Source organism: Branchiostoma belcheri, unplaced genomic scaffold, assembly GCF_001625305.1.
Source record: "Branchiostoma belcheri isolate BF01 breed outbred unplaced genomic scaffold, Haploidv18h27 scaffold54, whole genome shotgun sequence".
In the NCBI taxonomy this organism is placed as follows: domain Eukaryota; kingdom Metazoa; phylum Chordata; class Leptocardii; order Amphioxiformes; family Branchiostomatidae; genus Branchiostoma; species Branchiostoma belcheri.
Window position 1 is genome coordinate 570,951 of NW_017804176.1, and position 22,912 is coordinate 593,862.

General features: G+C 41.9%; 1 protein-coding gene across 17 annotated transcripts in view; it reads left to right on the forward strand.

The window, feature by feature from the left end:
- The window catches only part of LOC109481190 (dystrophin-like), a 204,793-nt gene that overhangs the window by 100,966 nt on the left and 80,915 nt on the right, over positions 1 to 22,912 (forward strand). For all 17 annotated transcript variants that reach the window (XM_019783695.1, XM_019783706.1, XM_019783708.1 and 14 more), the window contains 2 exons: positions 19,873 to 20,045; positions 20,637 to 20,787. In XM_019783695.1, coding sequence (XP_019639254.1) covers positions 19,873 to 20,045; positions 20,637 to 20,787 — 324 coding nt within the window. The remainder of the gene's footprint in view (positions 1 to 19,872; positions 20,046 to 20,636; positions 20,788 to 22,912) is intronic.

The following is a 22,912-nucleotide window of genomic DNA, read 5'->3' on the forward strand; positions in this document are numbered from 1 at the left end:
GCCAGTGTTCACAAGACGGATGGCATGTTTGTGGGAACTTCCGGCCATCTAACTAGGCCATCTCCCGACTCACATCCTTGAACAAAGGGGTGGCAGACAGACTGTGTCTCTTGTATGGTGATTGTGGCGATAACAACAACCCCCCTGGGCAGGAATTTGTCTGGTGAAACGAGGTGATGTGGTCAGCAGACCACGCGTGCATGCTGGTTTTATAGGGACAGCGGATCGAGAGTGTGAAATGATGTCTTAAGTATCAATTTTGGAGATGACTCGGACAAGACGGCACTGCTGTATGACCAGATGTCTGGACTGTGTTCTGGAGTGTCCTTACCACATGGACACAGATGATGGAGAAGTTTTGAATTTCTTTGGAGACTCTGAAGCCTTTATTAACATTTTTTAAAGGACCTGTGGAGTCATGTTTTGCTATGATAGATTAGACATTCGTGTATTAAGAAAGCAAGTCATCAAGCCGGTTCAAGATTCATGGTGCTTCTCTGAGAGATGTTTCTGCAAGCTGACGTCTCCGTTGGCAGAGCGTTTGAAGTTCTGAAGTAAGGTCAAGTTGCGGCGACCCCCTACTCGGGAGATTGTTGTCTGGATCACACTTTGGGAGAAGACGCCTGGTCAAGATGTTCCGATAACGCCTTGAAGGAGGCAACCTGTGACTGTTGGAATGGGTCTTATTGATTTTATTGCGAGCATGCTGCTGATGGTAGAAGATGAAGGTATCTTGTAGAAGGTGTTGGAATCCGTGGGGAACGGGGAATATGCATGCCTTCTGATCCTTGAAGGGCAGAGGATACGTATAGAAGGATCGGGATTTGATTGGATTTTTCCGCCTTACAGAAGTGTTCACAAAGCTCGCTCGGATGTGGTTGGAATTGATTTTGCTGGGAGCAGAGGACAGCAGATTTTGAAGGGCGACTGACCGGCAGTCAGCCTGAAAATTGAAGATGCCTCTAGACTGCGTGACACTCAGGCTGCGAAGCACAAAAGTGTGAAAGGGGGCACGGCGTGCCACACCCAGATATTAAACCCGTTGGGGAACTTCTCGTTTTGGATGAGAGGCAGGAAATGATTTTGACCTTTGCAGAGTAACAGGTAACCAAGAAATGGGTTTGCCCAGTGGGAAATGTGTGCTTTGGGCCATTCTAACCCAAGTGGAAGGTTATGTGGTACGTCCCATTGACCCTGCTGGTTTTTGATGGATAGTGGCGTTCCTTATCTTTTGGTAATGTACAGAACAGCGATATCTTAGTAGTTTCTCCGCATGTGGAAGAGAGTACAGATGCTGACTTGGTTAGTTCGAGGAGCCAGTAGAGAATCTGTTCATGGACTAAAACTACATTTGTATTAATTCAACCGAAATAGCGCCCTGTCCTTGGGACTGAAACCAGCTGAGACTGCGGATGAGGTCAGTTCGTCAAGTGGGTACGTGGCCTTGTGGACAAACTGGAGGGAATACCCCTACTTAACCTGTTGGACCACCTGGTAATGAAGCTATGCATGGCAAGCAGCCGTCCGAACCTTGGGATGCTTCCACAGTGTAGTGCAAATTGAGAAATAATTCCGCAATCTCCCTGTTGGGATAGGGCTGGGAAACAAGATAACCAAAACTTTCGCGGACGTCCAGCTCGGCCAGAAGCAAACTTCCTGAGCACGTGGTGTAATTCTCACTCTTGGATCCAAATCAAACTGTTTTTAGGGATCACCCACCCTCCTGACTTATGAAATTGCACGCGGCTGTACTTTTTGAAGGTCTCGATTCGAGAGTTAATGGGTGTGAAACTACCACCCAGAAGCAACTGTGTGCAAGACTAGTTCAAATGTAGCTGCAGGTCAGATGCACCAGAACATTTGCTGAAGCGGGACATATCTTTAACCACAGCCATTAGCCAGGAGTACTTTACAGCCAGGAAGATGCACATTTTGGAGACCGAAGTCCATCCGATACCTGAGCCGGAATAAATGATGATGACTTGTTGGGAAGACACCTCGAGGAGGCAACCTTGTGGCGGAGACTGCAGGTGACAAGGATGGCTGTACCTCCTTGGAGGAGGCACTTTGTACCCTTGCCCGTCAGTGGTAACACTTTACCTTTCTTACCCCACCATTACTTCCATTCACACTGCTGTATTTGCCATCAGTCATGTACATGTAGTGCAGTCAACTGCTGCTGCGCTAAGCGTGATGTGTGATAGTGTGTACTGATACCAAAACCAAGACATATCCAAAGTAAGCTTTCAGATACCAAACCAAGATATATCTAAAAGGCAGCTTAAGAGGATAGCAATCATGTCTGCAATGGTCTATTTTAGGAGACTCAGATATTGACGTTTTGGCCCAACTATATTTAAATGCTGACCACCACAACATGCAAAAATATACCAGCTCTCTTTTCTGAAGTTTGACCATACTGTTCCTGCCCATCTTTATTTTACAGCAAGCCTTAGTCTCCCAGTACCAAAGGTTGATTTTTTTTGCTTTTGTTAACATTGATTGATGAGGCTATGATAGTGCAAATGTAGGTTAATGTAGGATCCAAGAGAATTTCAAGAGACCATTATCCAGATGAATCCTAACTTTGAACTCATCTTAGTTTAAGCAGGTCGTCTTTATCTCATTATAAGTTTTGACTTTGATGTCTCGATGATGTTTAACATTTTGTTCTTTTAACACAGTTCTGTCATCGCTTTCTTGCAAAAATGGTCCCCATAATGGTGGATTAGATGCCTGCTGGGGTCTCATTAGTAGCTATAACAATTTGCATTGAATAAAAATGTGGACCGACTGTATTGGTAATCCAAAGGCGTTTGATGGAGGAAATACCTTTGAAGATTAGAGAGTGCTGCATTCATTACTTGCTGTATGGTGATTGACCTGAATAGATCAATACATCAAAGCCCTCCCTTAAAGTAGGTAAACGTAGAGAGTGATTCACTCTTGTTATGTGCTGTTTAATATTAAAACATAAAGATTTGATTTGCCACCTGTATATCCTTATAGTATTAATATCTCTGATATAACGGTCATCTTGCTTCAGTAAGCTTTCATTACGACCAGCTGTAGCATATCTTAAAAAGTTATGTAAGCTTGAACTTGTCTAAATTGTCTGAATCTGCCTTTGTAATAGTTGTGCATAGCTTGGCATGTAACTGCACAGGCATTTCTCTCTGATATGGATTGTTGATGTACAGCCATTCTTTGGTTATGCAAACTGTTGGCATTTCCAACAAACAGTGACTAATGGCACTGACAAGATTAACCAAAGAGTCCGCGGTTGTTCGCTCCTCCAATCCTCCGGGAAGGAAGATGTCAGGCTCCGGGAGGCCGTCTCAATGGACATGGTCATCTTTCATCTCCAGAACCTTCTGAAGATGCGACTGTTTTACAGCAGGATGTACGAGGGGAAGAACAGGCCCTGGCAGCTTGATCAATCCCTCCCCTGGGCTTTAAGCGCCGGGCTTTGTGTCGACATGCCACTCTGGAAATTTGGGGGGCCCAGGAATGATTACGCCAAACCGGCTTGGCATGGACTTTTCAGATTTGCTTAAAATCTTCATTTGTTAAGGCGTGGTTTATGGATCTGTGCAATTATGCCGCTTGCGGTGTGATCACATATTCTTTGCAATCAGTGGGTTGTTGAGCGGCATTTGTTGCTCTTTTTTCCCCTTCATCACGTTTGATTCATGCAGAATACAAAGTGTAGCCTGCCGCAGCGTTTCGTGGGGGATCACGGTGACCCTCCATTATGTTTGGTGTTGGTTTAGTTGAAAGAATAAGAAGAAATTACAATTTTGCTCCTGAGTCCAAATGGGTGCATTGGGCTGTGATTGCATTCATCAGTAATGGCCAATAGTGAGAATAGAGAGCTTCATTTTCAGTGGTTTGGATAAGAGGAAATGAACACATCACACATCAACCATGACGTTGCCTTTTTGTTGGAGAGAACACACCTCTTAGTATTATGTGCAATCATCAAAACATGCACATTTGGCAACTTCCAACAGTTTTCATTTTGACATAAAGTGGTAGGGCTTGTAATGTATCACCTTGAGTTTGTTGTCTAAAAAGCAAGTTACTTTGTTGGCCTGGCCTGCTAATTTAGTTTGCATGCATGATCACAGGTTCCTGCAGCAGCCTCTCCTAATTGGGCATATACTTCTTTTCTGTACTGTAGAAATATGATGAATATTATTAACACAGAATGTAAGGTTGGGCTGTAACTTCATATATGAGTTTTTCGTCATTAATCCTCTTTCATTCTCCTGCTGACATTGCGGCAGACTTTAAACATGTCTTTGAAATGTCTTCCATCAAAGTCAATACATGTATTTCCTCTACCATGTCCTGTAATTTGACAGTGAAGGATCTCTTAGTTAGCGGCGCGAGTCCTGGGAGTTGTAAAATAAAAGGGCTGCACCCTGATATGGTACCATGTATGGATCATCATATGTACTCTTACTGTAGTGTACAGTAAACTATTCTGATGATTCATTTCTATATCTGTGCCGCAGGCAAAGTACTGTCTGCTATCAGTCCCTCTGGATGTCTGCGTATCTGCACCCCTAAATTAAATAAGATGAGGTGCCCAACATCAAGCCTTGATTTTTTTATCTTGAGTCTGACATTGAAGAATATGCTAGTTAGAACCACGCAGGTAAGAAGGGACCATTGTGTTACATGTACATATGGATTGTCTTGTCTATTGTTGAAGCATAAGCTCTACTGCTGATATATCCTGGATGCAGTGTTGACAGTGTTATATAGCAGTTGGCTAATGAGGAGACAGAATCTTCGACTGTGTATATGGTTTAGACTCTATTGAAGCCTCCTCCTCTTCATCTGTAGTGAAAACTGATGGGGCAAACTCAGTGATTCCTTTGCTGTATGTGCCAAGTACTCACTCCCTCGATTCCTCATTACTGCCTCTGATGTATGTGTCGATTTTGTAGAGACTGGAAACTTGATACAAGACCAGTCTGCTTTGAACTGGGAACACTTGCCAGAGTGCTTCCAAGTAAATCACTGTTAGGGTAGTGCAGGAAATAGTGAGGGAAATAGCACCATTGGTCTGTTAATCACCCGATGGAACTGCTTCTAAGATGATTGTGTTTTGAAGTTTGTAGATTTGATGTTTTATAATGGAGAAGAATGTAATGGAGGAGGAACTGAAATGGGTTTTGTGTTGTAAATGGTTGTTTCATGGCTGCTTTGGTAAGTTAGCCAAAGTTTGCTCATGTAAGACTGCAAATCTTCAAAGAAAGTTGATGATAATGAAATCCAAAGGGCAGACTTGAGCAAAAAAACTAATCATGCAATCCCTCGCTGTTTAGAGATAATAACTTCAATTTTTAAGTCATCAGGCAAAATCACTAGCTAGAGCTGTGTACCGGTACGCAGTACCCATACTGTACCGGAAAAATTGATTAGGTACAGGTCCAAAATACCTAATCCCTCCGTACCGGTACTGTACCTAAACAATTTCACACCAATTTTATGCCTATTTGTGACCTCAAATGTGTAAATAGCTGGTTAACAATGGGTCACTGTGTAAGGACAGTGTGTTCATGAAAACAAAAACTCTTAGTTTTGCCTATATTTTATCTGAGAATTTGCCATGAACAAAGAATAAACCTTACTCTATCAAGTTTATTTATGTTTTTTTTGTTATTGAAGGAGTTCAGAAGAGCATATAAATTGTCAAATTGTTCAGGTACAGGTTCAGGTCCGGACCTGTACCTAAACCTGTGTACCTGTACCTGTACCTAAAATTTGTTTAGGTACACAGCTCTATCACTAGCCCATAATTTTCTGGTTAGAACTTTGTTATTTTACTGTGAATGTCCATTAGACCATGAATGTATAATCCATCTAAGTATAGCCTGTTTGCTTATCTTAGAATGAAACCATCTTGAAATACACATGTGCTTATCAGTTCATTCAGCATGCCCTTTCATCCATGTTTTGTTGTTGAAAACATAAATGGAAGTGATTGACTGTCAGCTTTGGTCGCCAGTTGGACTAGAATCAGGTTTCAGATCGGCACTTGTGTCACGATAGTGGAAAAGGTCAAAAGATATTTTGCTTTGCACTAATCCATTAAGTGCTGTCTCCCTGACAGATGTCTAAAACCCAGTCAGAGGATAACAACTTGTTTTGGTTGTGTTCGGGGAAACTGTGGCAGAGGTTACTGTGAGTTGGTCTTCTATAGCTTGGTAATAAGTTATTTCTTACCATGAAACATATGAGTTTTGCTGCAAATATGTTGCAAAGGGTTGTTTCCTCATGTGGCATTCCAACTTCCCAAATTAGAGTTTTGATGGCCGGTAGAATGTCAAGGGAAAAAGTGACATATTTCCTGTTTTGATTTTGAAGCAAAAATGGCATACGAGAAGTTCTATGCAGTCGTTGAAAGCTTTTATCTGCACCATTAGTACAGGCTGTCATCTGTCCTTGGTGCTGAAATCCGAGACGCTGTTATTATGCATTCATCGCACAAAGCCATCCATCTGTTTTCCTTTCAACAAGCTATCTAAAGGCAGTTTTTTTCAACAGGTGCAAATGTCACCGCAGACAGAGATTTACCTCACCCAGAATCGGCTTGTGAATGGGGAAAATGACATTTGTGTCAGTTATCGACGCAGTGCAGGTGGAAGTAACTCAATCCCGGGCTGGGATGGATGATTCCATTATTGTGTTAGCTAGGGGCAACAGCAACTTATTGCTGCTGGAGGGAGTGGTGGGCACAAGGTGTGCTTTAGATGTGCTGACTACACCATACCTAATCCTTCTCTATTACTCCCTCCTTAATTGCTGTCAGCCATAAGCCTGACGAACATTCGGAAACCTCATTTGTATGGGAAGGCGATTTGAAGATGCCCGAACCTGTGTATGTGTATAAACAAAACAGAGCACTGCTTCCCCCCTCAAGATAAAATATGCCAAGTTTTAACATATTTGATGGATGGAAAATATTCACCTGCCATTTGTTTGATGGAATTGGCATTCAAGAGACATAGAACTGTTCGTAAAAAATACTGCAGTGTTTGTAGCTGATATGCTTGCTGTCTGAAGCACTGTCATACCTCTGGCACAATTGCTGGCAATAAGCAGTGTTGCAGCGTTGAAGATTTAAGCGACAAACGGGATATAGCGATTTCATTTTCAGAGCGTGGGCCTGCTGACTGATAGCATATTATTCAGGCGTTATTGTGGTGAGGAATGATCTGGAGACCCGTGATGTATGCCCCGAAACACATGCAATGACAGTGCTATTCTAGAACCCTAAAGCTAGACCGTAGCTCCGAAAAAAATGCATCTCATAGATTACAACTCAACTGACATCTCACCGTTGCCTCCATGGGTGTGGACAAGTCAAGCCTGTACATTGGTGGCTAGGCCGTCAAGCATGTATAATTCATGCTCTTCCAGCTCCTTTACCTCAGGATGGTTGGGGTGTGTGTCAAAATGAAAATTTGTTAGGATATGTAGATGTTACAGCCCCTCCGAGAATTTGGGAGTGGAGCGGGCGATCTGATGTCATTGCATTGATTGGAAGGCATCCCCAAGGATGAACCCTTCAAGATGCAAGGTAAACTGTAGGTTATCAACAACTTTTAGTCCCGGCGGCTAGGAATGATATTGATCAATAACCTGTGCAATAGCACCTGTCTTCACGTGGCATTGATCTTGTTTGTTCGTCTCGGAATGGTTGTGCATGCCAACTGTGCGCCTCATCGTTCTATGCTGCGCAAAGCAGATTCTCTTAGAAAGCCTGAAGTGGGTTATGGTTGAGAGCTGGTAAGGGATTTTATTTCTCTCTCTCCTGGAATGCAGATGTGAACATATTTGATAGCAGGCTATTGTTATTACTCTTTGGGAATGCCATGCTATACGTGTGAAGATATTTATGCAAGTACATGGCAGAATATGAGGGAGTAAAGGGTTCCTGTTGTTTGGTCTGCTGTAATTTGATTACTAAGAAGATAATATGTTGGTAGATCGAATTAACAAATTTGTAAGTATCGTGTATCACATAATAGCTATTGCAATGATTGCCACTGTCAATTGAAAAAGGTTACTGACATTTTGGGATTGGGGAATTCCAATCAGTGGAAGATTATACAATGTAATTGCATTTGTAATTAAGATATCCTTATTACTGTACGATTTGCCCAGGGAAATGTAGTTGTAATCATAGCTACATCATTGCCATGCATTCTGCGTTGTCTGTGCATTATAGTTTCATACATTGCATTGTGGGAATGTGCAGTTTCACTTCTGAATTCTGATGTGACAATGTTGCATCAGCATTCATTGATTCATGTACATGTATGTATGAAATTATCCATATTTGTGAATATCATGGGTCTGAAATTATGTTGATATTCAGTTATTGTATACCCCGCGCATTCCTCTAAAATCAAGCTATGTGTGGTGCATCAAGCATTAACCAAAGTAGTGTTATCATGCATGGGTGATGGATTCACTTATTGCTGGTCTGATTGCTTTGGCTTTGACAGGAGTAACAGAAGCAGGTTTGACAGGAAATTGCCTTGTGAATTTTCTCTTGTGTGACTTTTAGAATTTGGTTAATAAAATATTCCGTTCTTGTTTATTCTCCAGCTATTGTCAAAGAGGCGGTTGTAAAAAGGGTTACTGGTGGTAGTAGTGAGTTACGACTGTCAGTGCCACGCGAGCAGGACATGTAAAGTTATTGAAGTGTTCCCCTGGTATTTGTTTAATGCCCCATTTTACGATGTAGCGGTAGCAAAGTTGGTGATGCCGCAGGCAAATTTAGATGTATCTTCGGCAAACCAGCTCGCTATGGGGACCTTTATCAGTTTTCATATGTGTGCTGCATGTGTACCTCAGGGTGTACAGCACTGGGGGACAGTAAGGCCCGCAGTCCTTATGGAGAATCAGGACTTTGATGATAAGTTTTATACGGCCCAGTTTAGTGTACAACAGTTATCTTGCCACACAATATGAACCGTCTGTATTGGGAAAACCTACCCACAAAGGCTGCTTGAGCTTTATCGACCATGTTCAGAAAAAGAAGATCCCATTGTTATTGTAAAAAAATACCCATGTAACCAATAGCTTTGGGAACAATACTGTTAGGACTAAAGCTGGAAAATTTGCATATATCAATGGCATATCCTTTGCATATATCAAGGTAATCTCGTCGCATATGTAAGTAGGTTAATGTCATTGCATCTTTTACATAACGGCTTTGTTTTTGGTGTTGAGCAGGTAGATGGATTTGTGCAATCGACAAAGAAGGCACATCGCTTGATATCGATTGACCTTAGAGATTTAATGTTATTGCCTCTGTTATGTTGAACTGGATGACAAGTTTGTGCATTAAACTCGCATATCAGAACTTAAAGCCACATTTAACACATGACGAATAGGAATCAGGCTCTGACAGGGTAATGTGGGGATCTATTTGAAGCCGTCGTACCCGTCTGGTGATGGGGTTTTGACGGAGGACAGCCGACAGGTCGAAGATGAAGATTAAAAGGAGAGGAAAGAGTCGATACAGGCCATTGATTATTGGCTGCCGCCCCGCTCCTTCAGGAGGCTGTAAAAATTGTAACATTGATCGTGAGAGCCGCTTGAACATTGACCTTACAGAGACCTATCACAATTACAGCAGCGATAATGCCTGGACTTGCCATATTCTCAACCCATTTAGGCACCCTCGGCCAGAAAGTTACGCCCAACAAGGGTACTATTTGATCTGCATTCACATGGATTATTCTGGTGCAATCAAAGATATGTAAATCATTTCTTGCATTGAAGAATGAAATATGAAAATATCGGTATAATATTCAACAGTATTATTAGTTGAATCTTTGCCAATAATTCTAAATTTCGTCATTTCTGGAGTTGTGTGAAAGTCATCAAGACAATTTTCTGTGTATATGTTCCTGACGAAATTAACATTCAGCAGTGCATGCGAGACTATTGACCTTTCCGGTCTCAGAAACTTAATTAAGCAGGTAAAGCCACCCACTTCTGAATGCTGCTATTGACATGTCAATTCTTGTAAGACTCAAGCCCGGCTTGCCTTGAACCCCAAACCCATTGGAGCCCCCGCCAATGATAAGGCTGCAATGCTGAGTATTAGTATTGATCCACCAGTGCTTCTTGATTGAAAAACAAAGCTACCAGCTTTAAGCCGGTCTCCGTGGATGATCTTATCATGCTGGTCTTGTTGAAATTGTGCCATTCCGTCCAATCCACCTGTTTTCATCTGGCCTTTGCAGTATTATACCATTTTTTTCTATGAATAACAATAGCCACAGATTTTCTGTTGTTTTTTACCTTAGTTTGCAAAACACAACAGTAAAGGGGAGAATAAGATAACGATATTGTCTGCTTAATTTGATGTTTCATTAAGATTGCTGACACCTGACAGTCGGGCAAACTTCTTGTCTTGAAGATACTGTACGTGAAGTGATAGAAAATGTGGAAACTGAATAGAGATACCTGTGATAGGTACATGTACATGTATATCTCAGTAACATCTTCAGACATGTACTTTGTAATGCACATCTGGGTGGTATGTCTGTTTTAAGCACCTGACGTTCAAGACGGTGATGATAGCCGATCAATTAAGGAAGGGAGTCAGAAAGGCGCCAATGCTCCTGTGGGACCGGAGCGATCATTTAATTGCATGTGCCATATTGACCCCCCAGGGGAGTGATTACGGCTGGTGTTAATACTCATAAGGCGCTGCAGTCCCACTGGTTGCGTTTGCTTACAAGCTGCGTGGCACTGTCATAACTTACTCATCAACTGTGCGCAGCCTTTGTTTTCCATTATTACCAGTAATTGTGATTCACACACGGTGCTGAAGTGGTTTGTATTTGCTTTTGCTGTCTTGAAATTCATTCTGTAGATTATGGGATTGCACGCCTGTACTTGGGAGTCCCATTTTACTGATTATTATCATGGTGTTTATGTTCAAGTATTAAATTTTAGTCTCTTAGAAAAGAAAAGAGAGGTTGGTGTTAGAATATGGACAGAAATAGTCACTGGAATGTACCTACAATGTACATGTAGCATTTGTTTCCTATACTGTACAATATCCTGTGCAGTAAAGTGTCATATAGAATCAAGTATTCAGAGCACCTTACTGGAAATGGTGTCAGTTTGACAAAAGACATGGGCAGCAGATTAGTCTTTAGGAGATGGTGGACAGAAATGAATGGAGACAATATTTGCTGGTGTGGACCGAGGTCAACTGCCCAGGATGGCATTAATGTGCTGATAGCAGGTTGTAACCGATTCTCATCTGTTATAGTCAGCGCCAGTAATAGGATATTATTGCAATATTTTCGAGTTATGATGGAGAGTGGTGGAGGTTGCAAGTACAGTAGGGAGAAGGCTTTCATAACAGGTGCTTTGGTCTGGATGGGGGATGAATGGTAATGTGTATCTGTATGTCCACAATATGCTGCTAGTATCTGTCTTGGGTACAGAATAACTGGAAAGGGGAAGGTCACACTGCCCTTGACTTTGGTATTTCCATGATGAGGTCAGCCATCCCCGCTTCCGATCTTGTTATTGTCCATCCCTGAGTAAGTAACAAATATATCCCGCTTTTATTAACGATGTTTGTGAGGACAAGCAGGGCTTAGTGCTGGAAATGAAATGTAACTAAAAGCGGGAATCGATACAGTGCGTTGACAGATGATACGTGATAAGAAAGACTTGTTTTTGGACTGAAGTGCATTTTCCTCGCAGTTAGAAAAGGATAAGCATTGCCGGGGGGAGTGGTAATGACTCTGGGATGCATGGATCTGAAGTCATGCAGAAAGAAGCTGTTGCGCTGGTGGAATGGATAAGATAATTGGATTGTGGGCATGGAATTAGGCAAGTATAGCTTTGTTTGCTGGTGACTGTTCTACAGGTTTATGAATTTGGCTCCAGTTTTGTGATAAAAAGCAAAGTGCTAAGAAATTATAATCTTTTTTGCTGCTGCTTGACCCAGTAAATACAGATGTAGGGCATGGAATTAGGCAAGTATAGCTTTGTTTGCTGGTGACTGTTCTACAAGTTTATGAATTTGGCTCCAATTTTGTGATAGGAAGCAAAGTGCTAAGAAATTATAATCTTTTTTGCTGCTGCCTTACCCAGTAAATACAGATGTAGGGCATGGAATTAGGCAGGTATAGCTTTGTTTGGTGGTGACTGTTCTATAAGTTGATGAATTTGGCTCCAATTTTGTGATAGAAAGCAAAGTGCTAAGAAATTATAATCTTTTTTGCTGCTGCCTGACCCAGTGAATACAGATGTAGGGGCAAAAGGAGCAGAAATGATGTTGCAGAGTTGGTCACAGTTTTGAAATGATACTTGGAACATTTGGTTCAATCCTGCCTGTCATGTATTTTCATATCACACAAAGTTCTCTGAAAATATCCATCAGAAGTGTAGAGCAGGTGGCCAAACAGCTGTCTGTAGGGCGTTTGAATCATCAGCTGCAGACTGCAGATTCTTACCGTTTGGGCAGTAGGATCAATTCCCTGGCCCTAATAGCTTTTCACTTCACACTTGACAATTGCTCACTCCTGATGGCCAGGCTGGGCATTCGGTAGCGCTCCACTGCTGTGTGGGAAGGCCTATAGGGGCAATTTTACGCCGTGAGTACGACATCTGCATGTTGGGTCCGATCCCCCCATATATCGTGGAAGAAATCATGGCTTTGGCATTTGCACATGGTATTGATTTGTTGGTGTAGAGCAGTGGCCAGCCCTGTTGCTTGTGATGCACAGATGTTTGAGGGATTTGGGTCTGTTTGCTCCCTCACCCTTCACTGTGAGGCAGTGCTCCTGGTTACAGAAAATGTAGTCAGCCAGATTTCAAATTCCTTTGATGCGCGTCGCAATTTACGGTCTAAAGCTGTGCGGAAGACGGTGCACGGAATGGTGATTTCGTATTCCCGGAAGCAAGGAATTCATTAACCTGACATGGCTCCAGCTTCGTAAGACTGAATTTCAAACAGGAACACAGTCATTAATTCCAAATTCGGCTGATGTTTTAATCATAGATTTTTATGGATGTGTTTTTAAGCATGTAACACTTTATCTCATTCATTAGTCCTGTCTGCCTGATTGAGAGATATCAGTCCACAAGGATCCCATCTCAGCCTTCTAGCCCTACTTCTAGTCCTAATATTAGAGAAGCCAACAAATTATATCCCAATTTCTTCATGCTTACAGACAAAAAGAAAACTACTTTTCTCTTAACATCACAAAACCCACACATCACCGAAAAAGTGGGATTCTTCGTCTTCCACTGTCTCAAAAAAAGAAGCCGAACCCAATAAGTTAGAACTAGAGTTAAACATTAGATTCCAATATTTAGGCTAGAGTAGTTACATGCTGTATTGTTACACATTGTCTGTTCTTTGTATGTCCACTTACATGTACTTGCAATTAGCCCACGGGCAAGAACTTGCAATAAACTTATCATCTATAAGTCTTGGTTATACTTACTGAGACAGTTCAGATTCCTCTCTAGGCATGATGACTGCTTGGTATTCTATAGACTCTGCTGCAAAGCCAGTAAGGAATAGGAACAGGCCCAAATTAAATACCTGCCATGCAACCTGCAAGCAGTACCAAATCTAAAGAATTGAAGTGACCACCTGCATTACGCGGGGATGATAGGTCAAGGATTGATCTGCACAGAATAAAAAGTTTCTAAGCTCCTGGTCAAATTCAGTCCTGTCCTGCTAGTTATTTCAATTTCTCCATTGCTTCTCAATGCAGCATTTGCTTAAGCTTCGAAGAGTGAAGAAATTGTGGAAATGAATGTCCTTCTGTGGCCACAATAACATCATCAACTTGATACCTTGCATACTTCATACCTGTGAACTCTCAAGGGTCACAATGGACAGGTGAACATTGTAGACTAGATTTGCATGGGTTAGCAGGGAAAATAAAGGGCCATCAAACACCTGCCATAATGGCCAGGTAGTTCCTATGCAGAGGTGGTTGCTAGCACAAGTTTTGACTGTATTTCCATCAGTGAATAGATGACTTTATGGCCCTTTCGCCACAGGTCAGCATGCATGGCCCCAAATTTGATTCACCTCCGAATAATTGGAAAGTGAAAACGGCTATTTGTCAATAATATCTGACTGCGAATCCTGAAACCTCCAGCCACTGGAAAATTGGACAAGTGGCCGTAATCTGGGACAGCATTTCGAACACCAGGGTGTCAAGAGTTACTCTTCACAACTTTGGAGCTGTGGCAGCCTCTGGGAGCATTTGAAAATTGGAAAATGGCTTCGTTGCCCTCAGTTTGTAAACTACACATATTCAAAACTGCAGAAACATTTTGGATCACCGTAGTAAAGACAACTGTCCTAGTAGTAGGCATCCTGTAGAGATGTCACCTGGAAAAACTGATGAAGACTTAACATTTGGCCTACATTTGTTACAAAATGAGCATGAATGTGTCTGCACCATGTTGAGTAAACATTAAGTATTCAAAACAGATTTTACTGAGGAAACCTGCAGTCTCTGACGAAATCCAATTATCCAGAACGCTGCAGGATACATCTCAGAAACAACATGCAGGGGGCTTCTGTCATAATCCACGGATTCTAATGACAGTATGAACCAATGATATGCTGAGTCTACTTTTAGCCATGTGATGCCGCGGATGAGCGTCTGGTGGGAGTCGATTGGGAGTCGAGACACGTGCGAGGGATTCCAAGCGGAGGGCTGGAGACATGTCGCCTATTTACGACTTGGTTGCCTTGGAAAATTGAGTCTTAAGCAGAATGAAGGGAGCACCTCTCGATATTCACTTCATACCCCAGGTGTTAGGAGAAATAATGATGTAATTTACTGCTAAGATGGGACCTGTATTAATGGACATGCACCGCCGGCACTGAATTCATCTTTGGAATAACTGAGAAAGTTTGCTCTCATTTCAGTCCCCTCTATATATATGTACGATGTGTGTAGAAGTAAACCTGTTTATCCCACTAGGGCTTTACAACTGATTTCCTTTCCCTGTACAAGTGCCATAATGACGCAAGTGTATTTGTTGTTGGATGAAAATAATGGCAACGACACTTAACTTTTAAAGTTATTTTGCTGCTGTGCTTGGTTCCTGATTCCACTTATCCATCCATTAAGGTTATTTTCATCTCGAGATGGGATGTTTATTGCATTTATTACGTAAACACCGTAAATCTAATGCTGCACCAGTCTGTAGATGTGATTATGATGGGATCAATTTGTGCTTTGCCCCATTTGTATTCGTACCGAGGGATGTTCATGCAACAGAGGGTAGTGATTGAGTCTTCTTGTGTAACAGTCAAGTTCATGGCTATTCCAGGAAATGATCTTGCAGTGTGTGCGTTCACCACAATAGGTGCTGTGGAACAGTAATTACAGTATCCCAGCAAGTAAATTCTTTTTTGTTAAGAGAGTACTGTTTGAAAGGATCAAGCAGAAGAAGAAATTTAAAAGAAACCCATCATGCTTGCAACCCAGTTGTTACCTGCACCAATCAGTTTACCATACAGGTGCAAAGGGTGAGATGTTACGTACATGCATCTTCCCCGCATGGTGGAATGGAGGATTTTAAAAGCAGCTCAACGGCTTTAAGATCAGGCTTAAGCACATTTATGTGTCCCATGGCCTTTCTGGCTGATTAAGTCAGCTGATGTGCAGTGAAGAGTAGTGCTAAACAGTCTGTTGAACTCTCGTATTGTAGGCAGCAGAAATGCATAAAACCGTCTTCCAAAAGCCACATGGGGAAAAAGTAAGGCCTTTATGATGGGAATATGCCGGCCTGTGTCATCCAACATGCATTTGGCTGCTGTAGGGTAGTGCTGAAATGGGGAGGAATTTTTGCATGATGATAAGGTGGGGAGTAAAAGCTAATGTAGGGAAGGACTTGGAGCCATGTGTTCACCCACCTGCCTGAAAGTATTAAGAACTCTAAAAGCTATTTCATACCGGTAGTCATAAAAGCCTCAGACATTTCCTCTAAGGGATCAAGATTTAATGCATACATGAATGGATTATAAGTCTGCCATGTCGAAATCTGAAGAATGAATAGGCAATGAATTTCACCATTACAGCCTTCTCAACAATTGATTTCCCCCAATCAAATAAAAGCAGGTAAGCATGTAGGATAATGTTTTGACCTGTTTTACTTGAAAATATGAAACTTTGTTCTCTTTTTTTTGGCTAAACCAGCAGTTTCATCTTGTCCAGGCAAATATGATTGAGCTCTGACAAATTTTTGATAATTTTACACTGCCAGGTTAAAGGATTTTACTGTAATCGTGAGCCCAGTCAATGAGGCCTAATGTACCATGATCAATACCTAAAGAGTGTGGAGTGTGCAATTTTAACAGGAACAAGTGTCCAATTATCGCTAAATAATGATCTTCTTACCCATCAGGGATTCACTTGTCTTCTGCCTAAAATTGTTCTTCATAAGGTGTCAGGCAGAGTCATTGTTTTTGCCATCAATCTTAGAAGGATTACCATGACATATTGGACAGAAATTCTGCTTTTTGAAGTATCTTCCATCAATCATTATTGACCCATTCTTGCCCAATTCCCTCTGGAGGAGTTGTTACATGCAGAAGTTTGAAATGTACAAAAAAGTCCTTCAAAGGAATCAAGATGTTGTGACTTCATTTTGAAAGGCTTTGTGATCCAAGACATATAATTTTAGATGCACTGACCTGTCTGACACCAATATGATCTCAAAACAAAATCCGACCAGCGCAATATTATGACCTTTTGTGGGGTCTATTTTTGGTGTGCCTAGTAACCACTGATAACTGTATATATACACTTTAATTAAAGTTGAAGTCCAATGTTAAACTTGTATGGTAGAGCTGCATATACACTTGCGAATTTAATGTTAGTCCTGGTAACACATGAAAATAGGAGCAATTCCCATAGATCTAGAGTCTGAGACCTGCACATAACAGAATGTTGTTGAAAGAAAAGTTTTCTTCATTTTACATGCAGAGTCAGCTATAAGGCCTCTAAGCCTGAAAGGCAAGAAAACCCATTTTTGTGATACTGTAATGGCCATCTTGTCTCTCCAGAGATGAGGACATTACCGTTCCTGACCTAAAACCTCATTACCAGTGCCCGGTGGCCAGTAAAAAGAACCATGTTTGTATGTTATAATTAGTTTTCTTCCCATTTTGTTATCAATTTGGCTTTCTGCTCAGCCTCAGTCAGGACAGAGAAATAAATCTACAGCTCCGACAAAGTCCCTCCCGGCTTCTCATGGTCCATGAGTGGTGGGACTGGGGGACAGCTAACGTTGTTTTGGGGTAAGATGGACGTGTGGCATGTTAACGTACTGCTGCTGAGATAAATCAGGCTGAAAATTCCCTCAGGTTCTTATTACTTCTGTCAGCCCAGACAGAAAATGCCTGCGGGATATAGATGGTGGGCATTTCATCTCGTGCTGTGTGTTTTATTTTTTTGAAGTTCAAACAAAATGAGTGTCATTTTGATAGGAGTCTTGATAGCCTCAGTGTGGCAACTGTATTGGAACGATAAACGTGAGAAATGGGAAGAGTGATGTGTTGGTTGAGATTACAAGTGCCAGAAGCCTTTACTTGAAATATTTCTGCTATGTACTCAAAGTAGCTTTGAGATTGGCATCTTGTAGTTCAAGGAGAGACCAGAGAGTGTTGCCTTGTATGCTTAAAACTTCCGGAAGTTCTCATACCTTAGAAGTAAAAGTTGCCTTCACACAGGAAGTTGGTAAGCTCTTCATCTTTCTTTTGACACCTGGAGGAAGTACCTTGGTAGCAAGGCTATCTACCTCACATGTACTAGTACTCAACTGTTCCAGCATGTGGTTCCATGTGTTTTCCTGCCTTATCTGGCCAGTCCCAGTCTTCCCTCGGTGTTGCATAAGAAGACTTAAGTGCCACCAGCCTTACGCTGATACAAGCTGAATCCCCTTCGTCTCCTCGTTACACTTGACCTGCCAGATAGATCAATGGATTTGAGGTGTCACTGGGAGGAGAGCAAGGCGTGGGTGTCACAGGTTACCATGCTTGCACCAGGCAGCATCCATCTTTCTTTAGCCATGGACAATATGCAGCCGAGGGTAAATGTTGGGGTGGAGTTTTTAAAGAGAAAATGTGTGTGCTATAAAGATAAGGGGTTTGAATTGAACTTGGAAAAATGCGAAACGTAGCTTTCTAGTTTGTGTTAGAGTTAAGAATTTATATTTTTATAGATGCCTGTGTAAATTTTCTTTGTGTGTGTATGAATAACTCCACCAGAACAGTATGACTCTTAAAGACTAGCATTACCCCCTCTTAGCTTTGAAAACTTTTGATCTACCGCTTCATAGGGTTTTCCCTTTATGCCTAATTTTGATGCTTGTACACAGTCTAGCCAAGCAAAGAAAGCACATGTACTAGCTTTAGCCGTCCCCAGTTGCCTTTTGGCTGTAACCGTTGTAAATGAGGCGTATAGATGAGCCTGCTACAACATTCGTCTACCCCTGTTCTAGAAGGTCATGACTGACAGAAGGTAAATGGCACCTTAACTCCATAACCCCAGCCATTTCTCCGGCACCTTTGCGAAACTTACTGCAGATTAGAAGCCATTAGGAATGTTAAGGTCTCCTCAATTTTTACCCCAGGGTTCTATAAACCTTTTCGGGGCACTTTTGCTGCTCCTGGAGTCAAGACCCTAACCTTGCTGCAGGGGTTGAAGATACAAATAGGCCTGGCAGAAGGCCAGGTAAAAAGAGTTTTTCCCTCTGCCTTGAGTTTATGTGAAAAGATTGACGATCAGTACAGTTGCTATTGATGATAAATGTAGACGTCAGACCTGGTTCTTTCAGAAGAAGCGGCGGCACAGGAAAAGTTTGATGGAGTTCATTTATGTCGTCCTAGCAGCGAGCTTCCTTCTTTCAGCGCTTTCAAATCACACCCTATAAATTTTGGCCTACTGCCGAAACTTGTAAATAGGTCGTAGATGCGTAAAGGTTGTGAGATGGACTTTAAAGGTATGTGCGTCACCCTGATCCATTCATCACATTCTGTAATGTACTTAAGTCATCACCAATGCCCATCCCTGGCACCGGCAAGCCATCGTCTAGACTTAGGGTCTGAGCCTTTGATTGAGAAAGCTGTTGGGGTTGTGATACTTCTCTGGAATCCTGATACTTTCATACCGCTGAATATTGCATCTTAATCAAAGTGTAAAGTTCAGATTGAGTATGGCACATCGTAAAGTCCTTACAAGGCTTAAGTAGATATGGTGATAGTAACCTACTTGAATACCTGACTCATTTAGAAAAGATGTCTTGCTTTGTAATGTAAGCACCAGCTGCCTGTAACTGATGACCAAACATCCTAATGAAATGCCTTCTAATGACAACTGAACCCTTTCAATTTTGAGTACTGATTACAGCATTTTAAGTCTCATAATGCTTCATCTTTTCACAGCTGTAGACATTACGTACTTAATTTTCTGCTTGTAATCTGTGTAAGGCACGGAAAAGCCTACATAATACTCGGTATTGCATTATATGTAACATAAGCCTTTATAGATGTACTTATTGCAGAAGCCATCTCTGATTGTTTAGTGTGTACTATTGACTGTACATAGAGAGGTTAAACTTTCCAGACTTCTCTCAAAGCTTCTTGCAGCAGATATATGACTGTAAGAAAATGACAGACCCTCCCAAGGTTTTACGCTTGCATGTCGTCAATGCGCAAAGTTGTTGATGTGCACTCGCCCCCTTTTGGGTGGTTTGATACACAGAGACATCAATGCCTGTGAGTATTAAAGCGATACTTATCTATGAATGTGATCTCTCGCTCTACAGGCCATAAAGGAGCAGCTAGACACGTTGGAGCCACAAGTGCGGTCGGCCCACGAGCGCAAGGGCGCTGCCATTTCTCAGGTGGCACCCTCGGAGCGGAAGAACATCGAGAATGCCATGTCCAACCTCAAGGTCGAATGGGACAAGGTCAACAAGGCCTATGTGGACAGATACAGGTAAGTCTCTTAGTATAATTTCTTGAACCTTATTGCATGTATTTGTTATCAGTCGTATTCTAGCTGTCTGCCTGCTCTTCAGACATTGATATGATATGATAATGATTTTTTTCTATGTCTAATCCTTCCATGAAATGACCTAACTCCCATTGCCCCAGGTCCTCCATTAACAGAATCATTGCTGGAATAAGATGAAACTCCCAAGTTTGACATTAAAATTGCTCTCAGGCCAAAAGATAGCCATCAGCCCCATAACAATGACATTACATGGAGCCCAAAGGCCTCGTAGAAATGCTGTTGATGACAGTACATCAACATGTCCACAAAGTTATCCCACTATACATAATCTCCTTTGTAGTTCATGCCACCAATTCTAGATTCTGAGGTTCATTCACCTTCCTCCTGCTGAGATGTGTTTTTGCCACCACATTTGCTTTATTATAAGCTTAGTTAGTAGGGAAAAGGTTCAGTACAAATGATGGCTTCATGCTACCAAGATTAAGATGATATACAATGGAAGCTAGATAGGCAATCATAGCTGCCTGTTGGTTAAAGCACTGAGTGAATCTAAATCTGACATTTCCTCTGCAGTCGCTTCAAGAAGTCCCTGGCCCACTGGCAGCAGTTCCACTGTGACATGCGAGACCTGACATCCTGGCTGAACGAAGCTGAGAGGACGGTACAGGACACCAAGGCCCCAGGAGGGGACTTGGATCTGGAAAAGGCAAGAGCACAGCAGAAGGTATGATGCTCCAACTAGATCAGAAAAAATCATGAAGACGCTCTGATAAAATCATTTAGAACTAAGATGTATTGATTGATGTTTGTTTTGGCATTAGAAAGTCTCTCAAATGATTGTATTGCTACACCAGGCTGAAAATCCCATTCATAAGACAGCTGCTTTACAGACGGATTTTTAAAACTTGTGGGTTGCCTTTTTCTAGAATTCCCCAAAGCACGAAGCTTTGCTCTGAGAGCTTGTGCACCCGACAAGTGTTAATGCCTGCACTTTACACAGCACTACAACTAAATCAATTTAGAGCACTCTTGACGGGGTTAGAGCCTTTTTGATTCCAAAGAGAAATCCAATACGATCGTCCCTGGCCCCTCATGAATAATGAATGCCTGAAAGTTAAAAAGTATTATGGTTTTAAGGACTTATATAGACATTGACAAAGCCATTGCCAATTCACAGGTTGGCCATCTGGGATCAGTAAAATGTGAAGGTTGTTTCGTCGAGGGATTGATTGAGCTTTTGAGGGATTTTCCCTTTGGGATGCTTGCTGCTTTACGTTCAAATGCATGACTGATTCCGATGTCACAGTCAACGTTACTTCATCAACTAGAACAGTGATGGAGTCGCAGAAAGGACAACTTGTTTCTGAGAGGAGCAGAGGTGGTCTCACAAGAAGGTTCCTGTTCTACTGGGACTGCTCTTTGTGGGATGTCAGATTACTGTAGCTGTAACAAGCTCTTCAGGAGATCATTGTTGAGAGGCGATGGATCTACAAATACTGGTTAGGGATGTGGTCATGAGAGGATTTTGCAGAATGATAATATCTTTACTGTGACTTTGGTAAAGTCTATTGCAATATACTGTATATGCTGCTGTACTGAAGGACCCACCCTGGTTGTTCATAAATGTATGGATTTTGTACTGACTAGAAATATATCTTAATCTTGCTGTTAGAGAGACCCTGCAGTCCTTGGTCTCCTCTCCCTATGGGAGCATGTACCAGCCAAATAGAGTTGTTCTTGTGGTTATGGAAGCGTTAAGGCATGCATGACTGCGTGGTGAGGCATGTTGCACAAGTACCTCGGCGCTGAAATCAAAGACGCTCCGGGAGTCTGCATCGCAGGTCGCTGGCGCGAGATATCGTGCCCGCCGCTCCTGGAATTATATGTCAGCTTCAATCTCCATTGATTTTTGTTTTCATCATGCAGAGATTAAACTCGTCCTGACTGGGAATGCTAATGTTTGAGCAACGTTGACACAAAGGGCAGGCTGGCTCTCACAGCAACTCTGTTGACTCCACAATGAGACTCGCAGATAGAGAGGAATCATCATATAGTGACAATGTTTGGAGATTTGAGAAGACATGTTTCTTATCAGGAGCATCCCAACTCCCATTTATACAAGTCAAGTTTAGATGCCTCAAGTGCAGTGAAGAATCTTTACCCTTATCTATCAATTCCAAGGGCATAGGATAACCTATACTAATCAGTCAACGTCAAGGCACTGAAAGCTGTAAGTTAGAACTTGGAAACAGTCCAGGGTGAAAGTTTGGTCTACGTGCATGACAATCCCATCCTGGACTACACTGCCCTCTGCATGCATGATTGTTGGCTAGAGTTCCCATCTAGAAGTGAACTGTGGGCTTGGCAGTTCAACCTAATATGTTTGCTCTTTGCTTGGTGTAAGGTTGAGTTATATGAAATCATATGTCATTTGGATGTTCTTTTTAATGTTAATTTAGTTGTCCTTTTGTTCAATTGATGGGAGAATGCCAAGAATGCTTTCTAGCAGCATGTCTAAGGTAATATTCAGCACAACAAAAGCATCAAAACAAGGTGGAGATCAATTGCTCACACACCAGAAGTGCTTCATTGATTTTGCCACCTGAGAAGGGTTTCACTGATAGTGTAGATTACATTATCAAACTTTACTGCCGGAGATTTGTTTCCAATTCTCCACGCTTCCATACCTTCAACTGATTGTGCGAAAATTGCAGCTTCTGTTGAGAAGCCTTTGTTAGGGTGTAATTGAATTGGATCCAATGTCTCTCCCCAGTAGGGAGGCTTCGTAGGTGTCTGTAATCTTCAGTTGCAAATGGAATACAAAGGGAAAGCTTTAAGCTTTAGTAAGG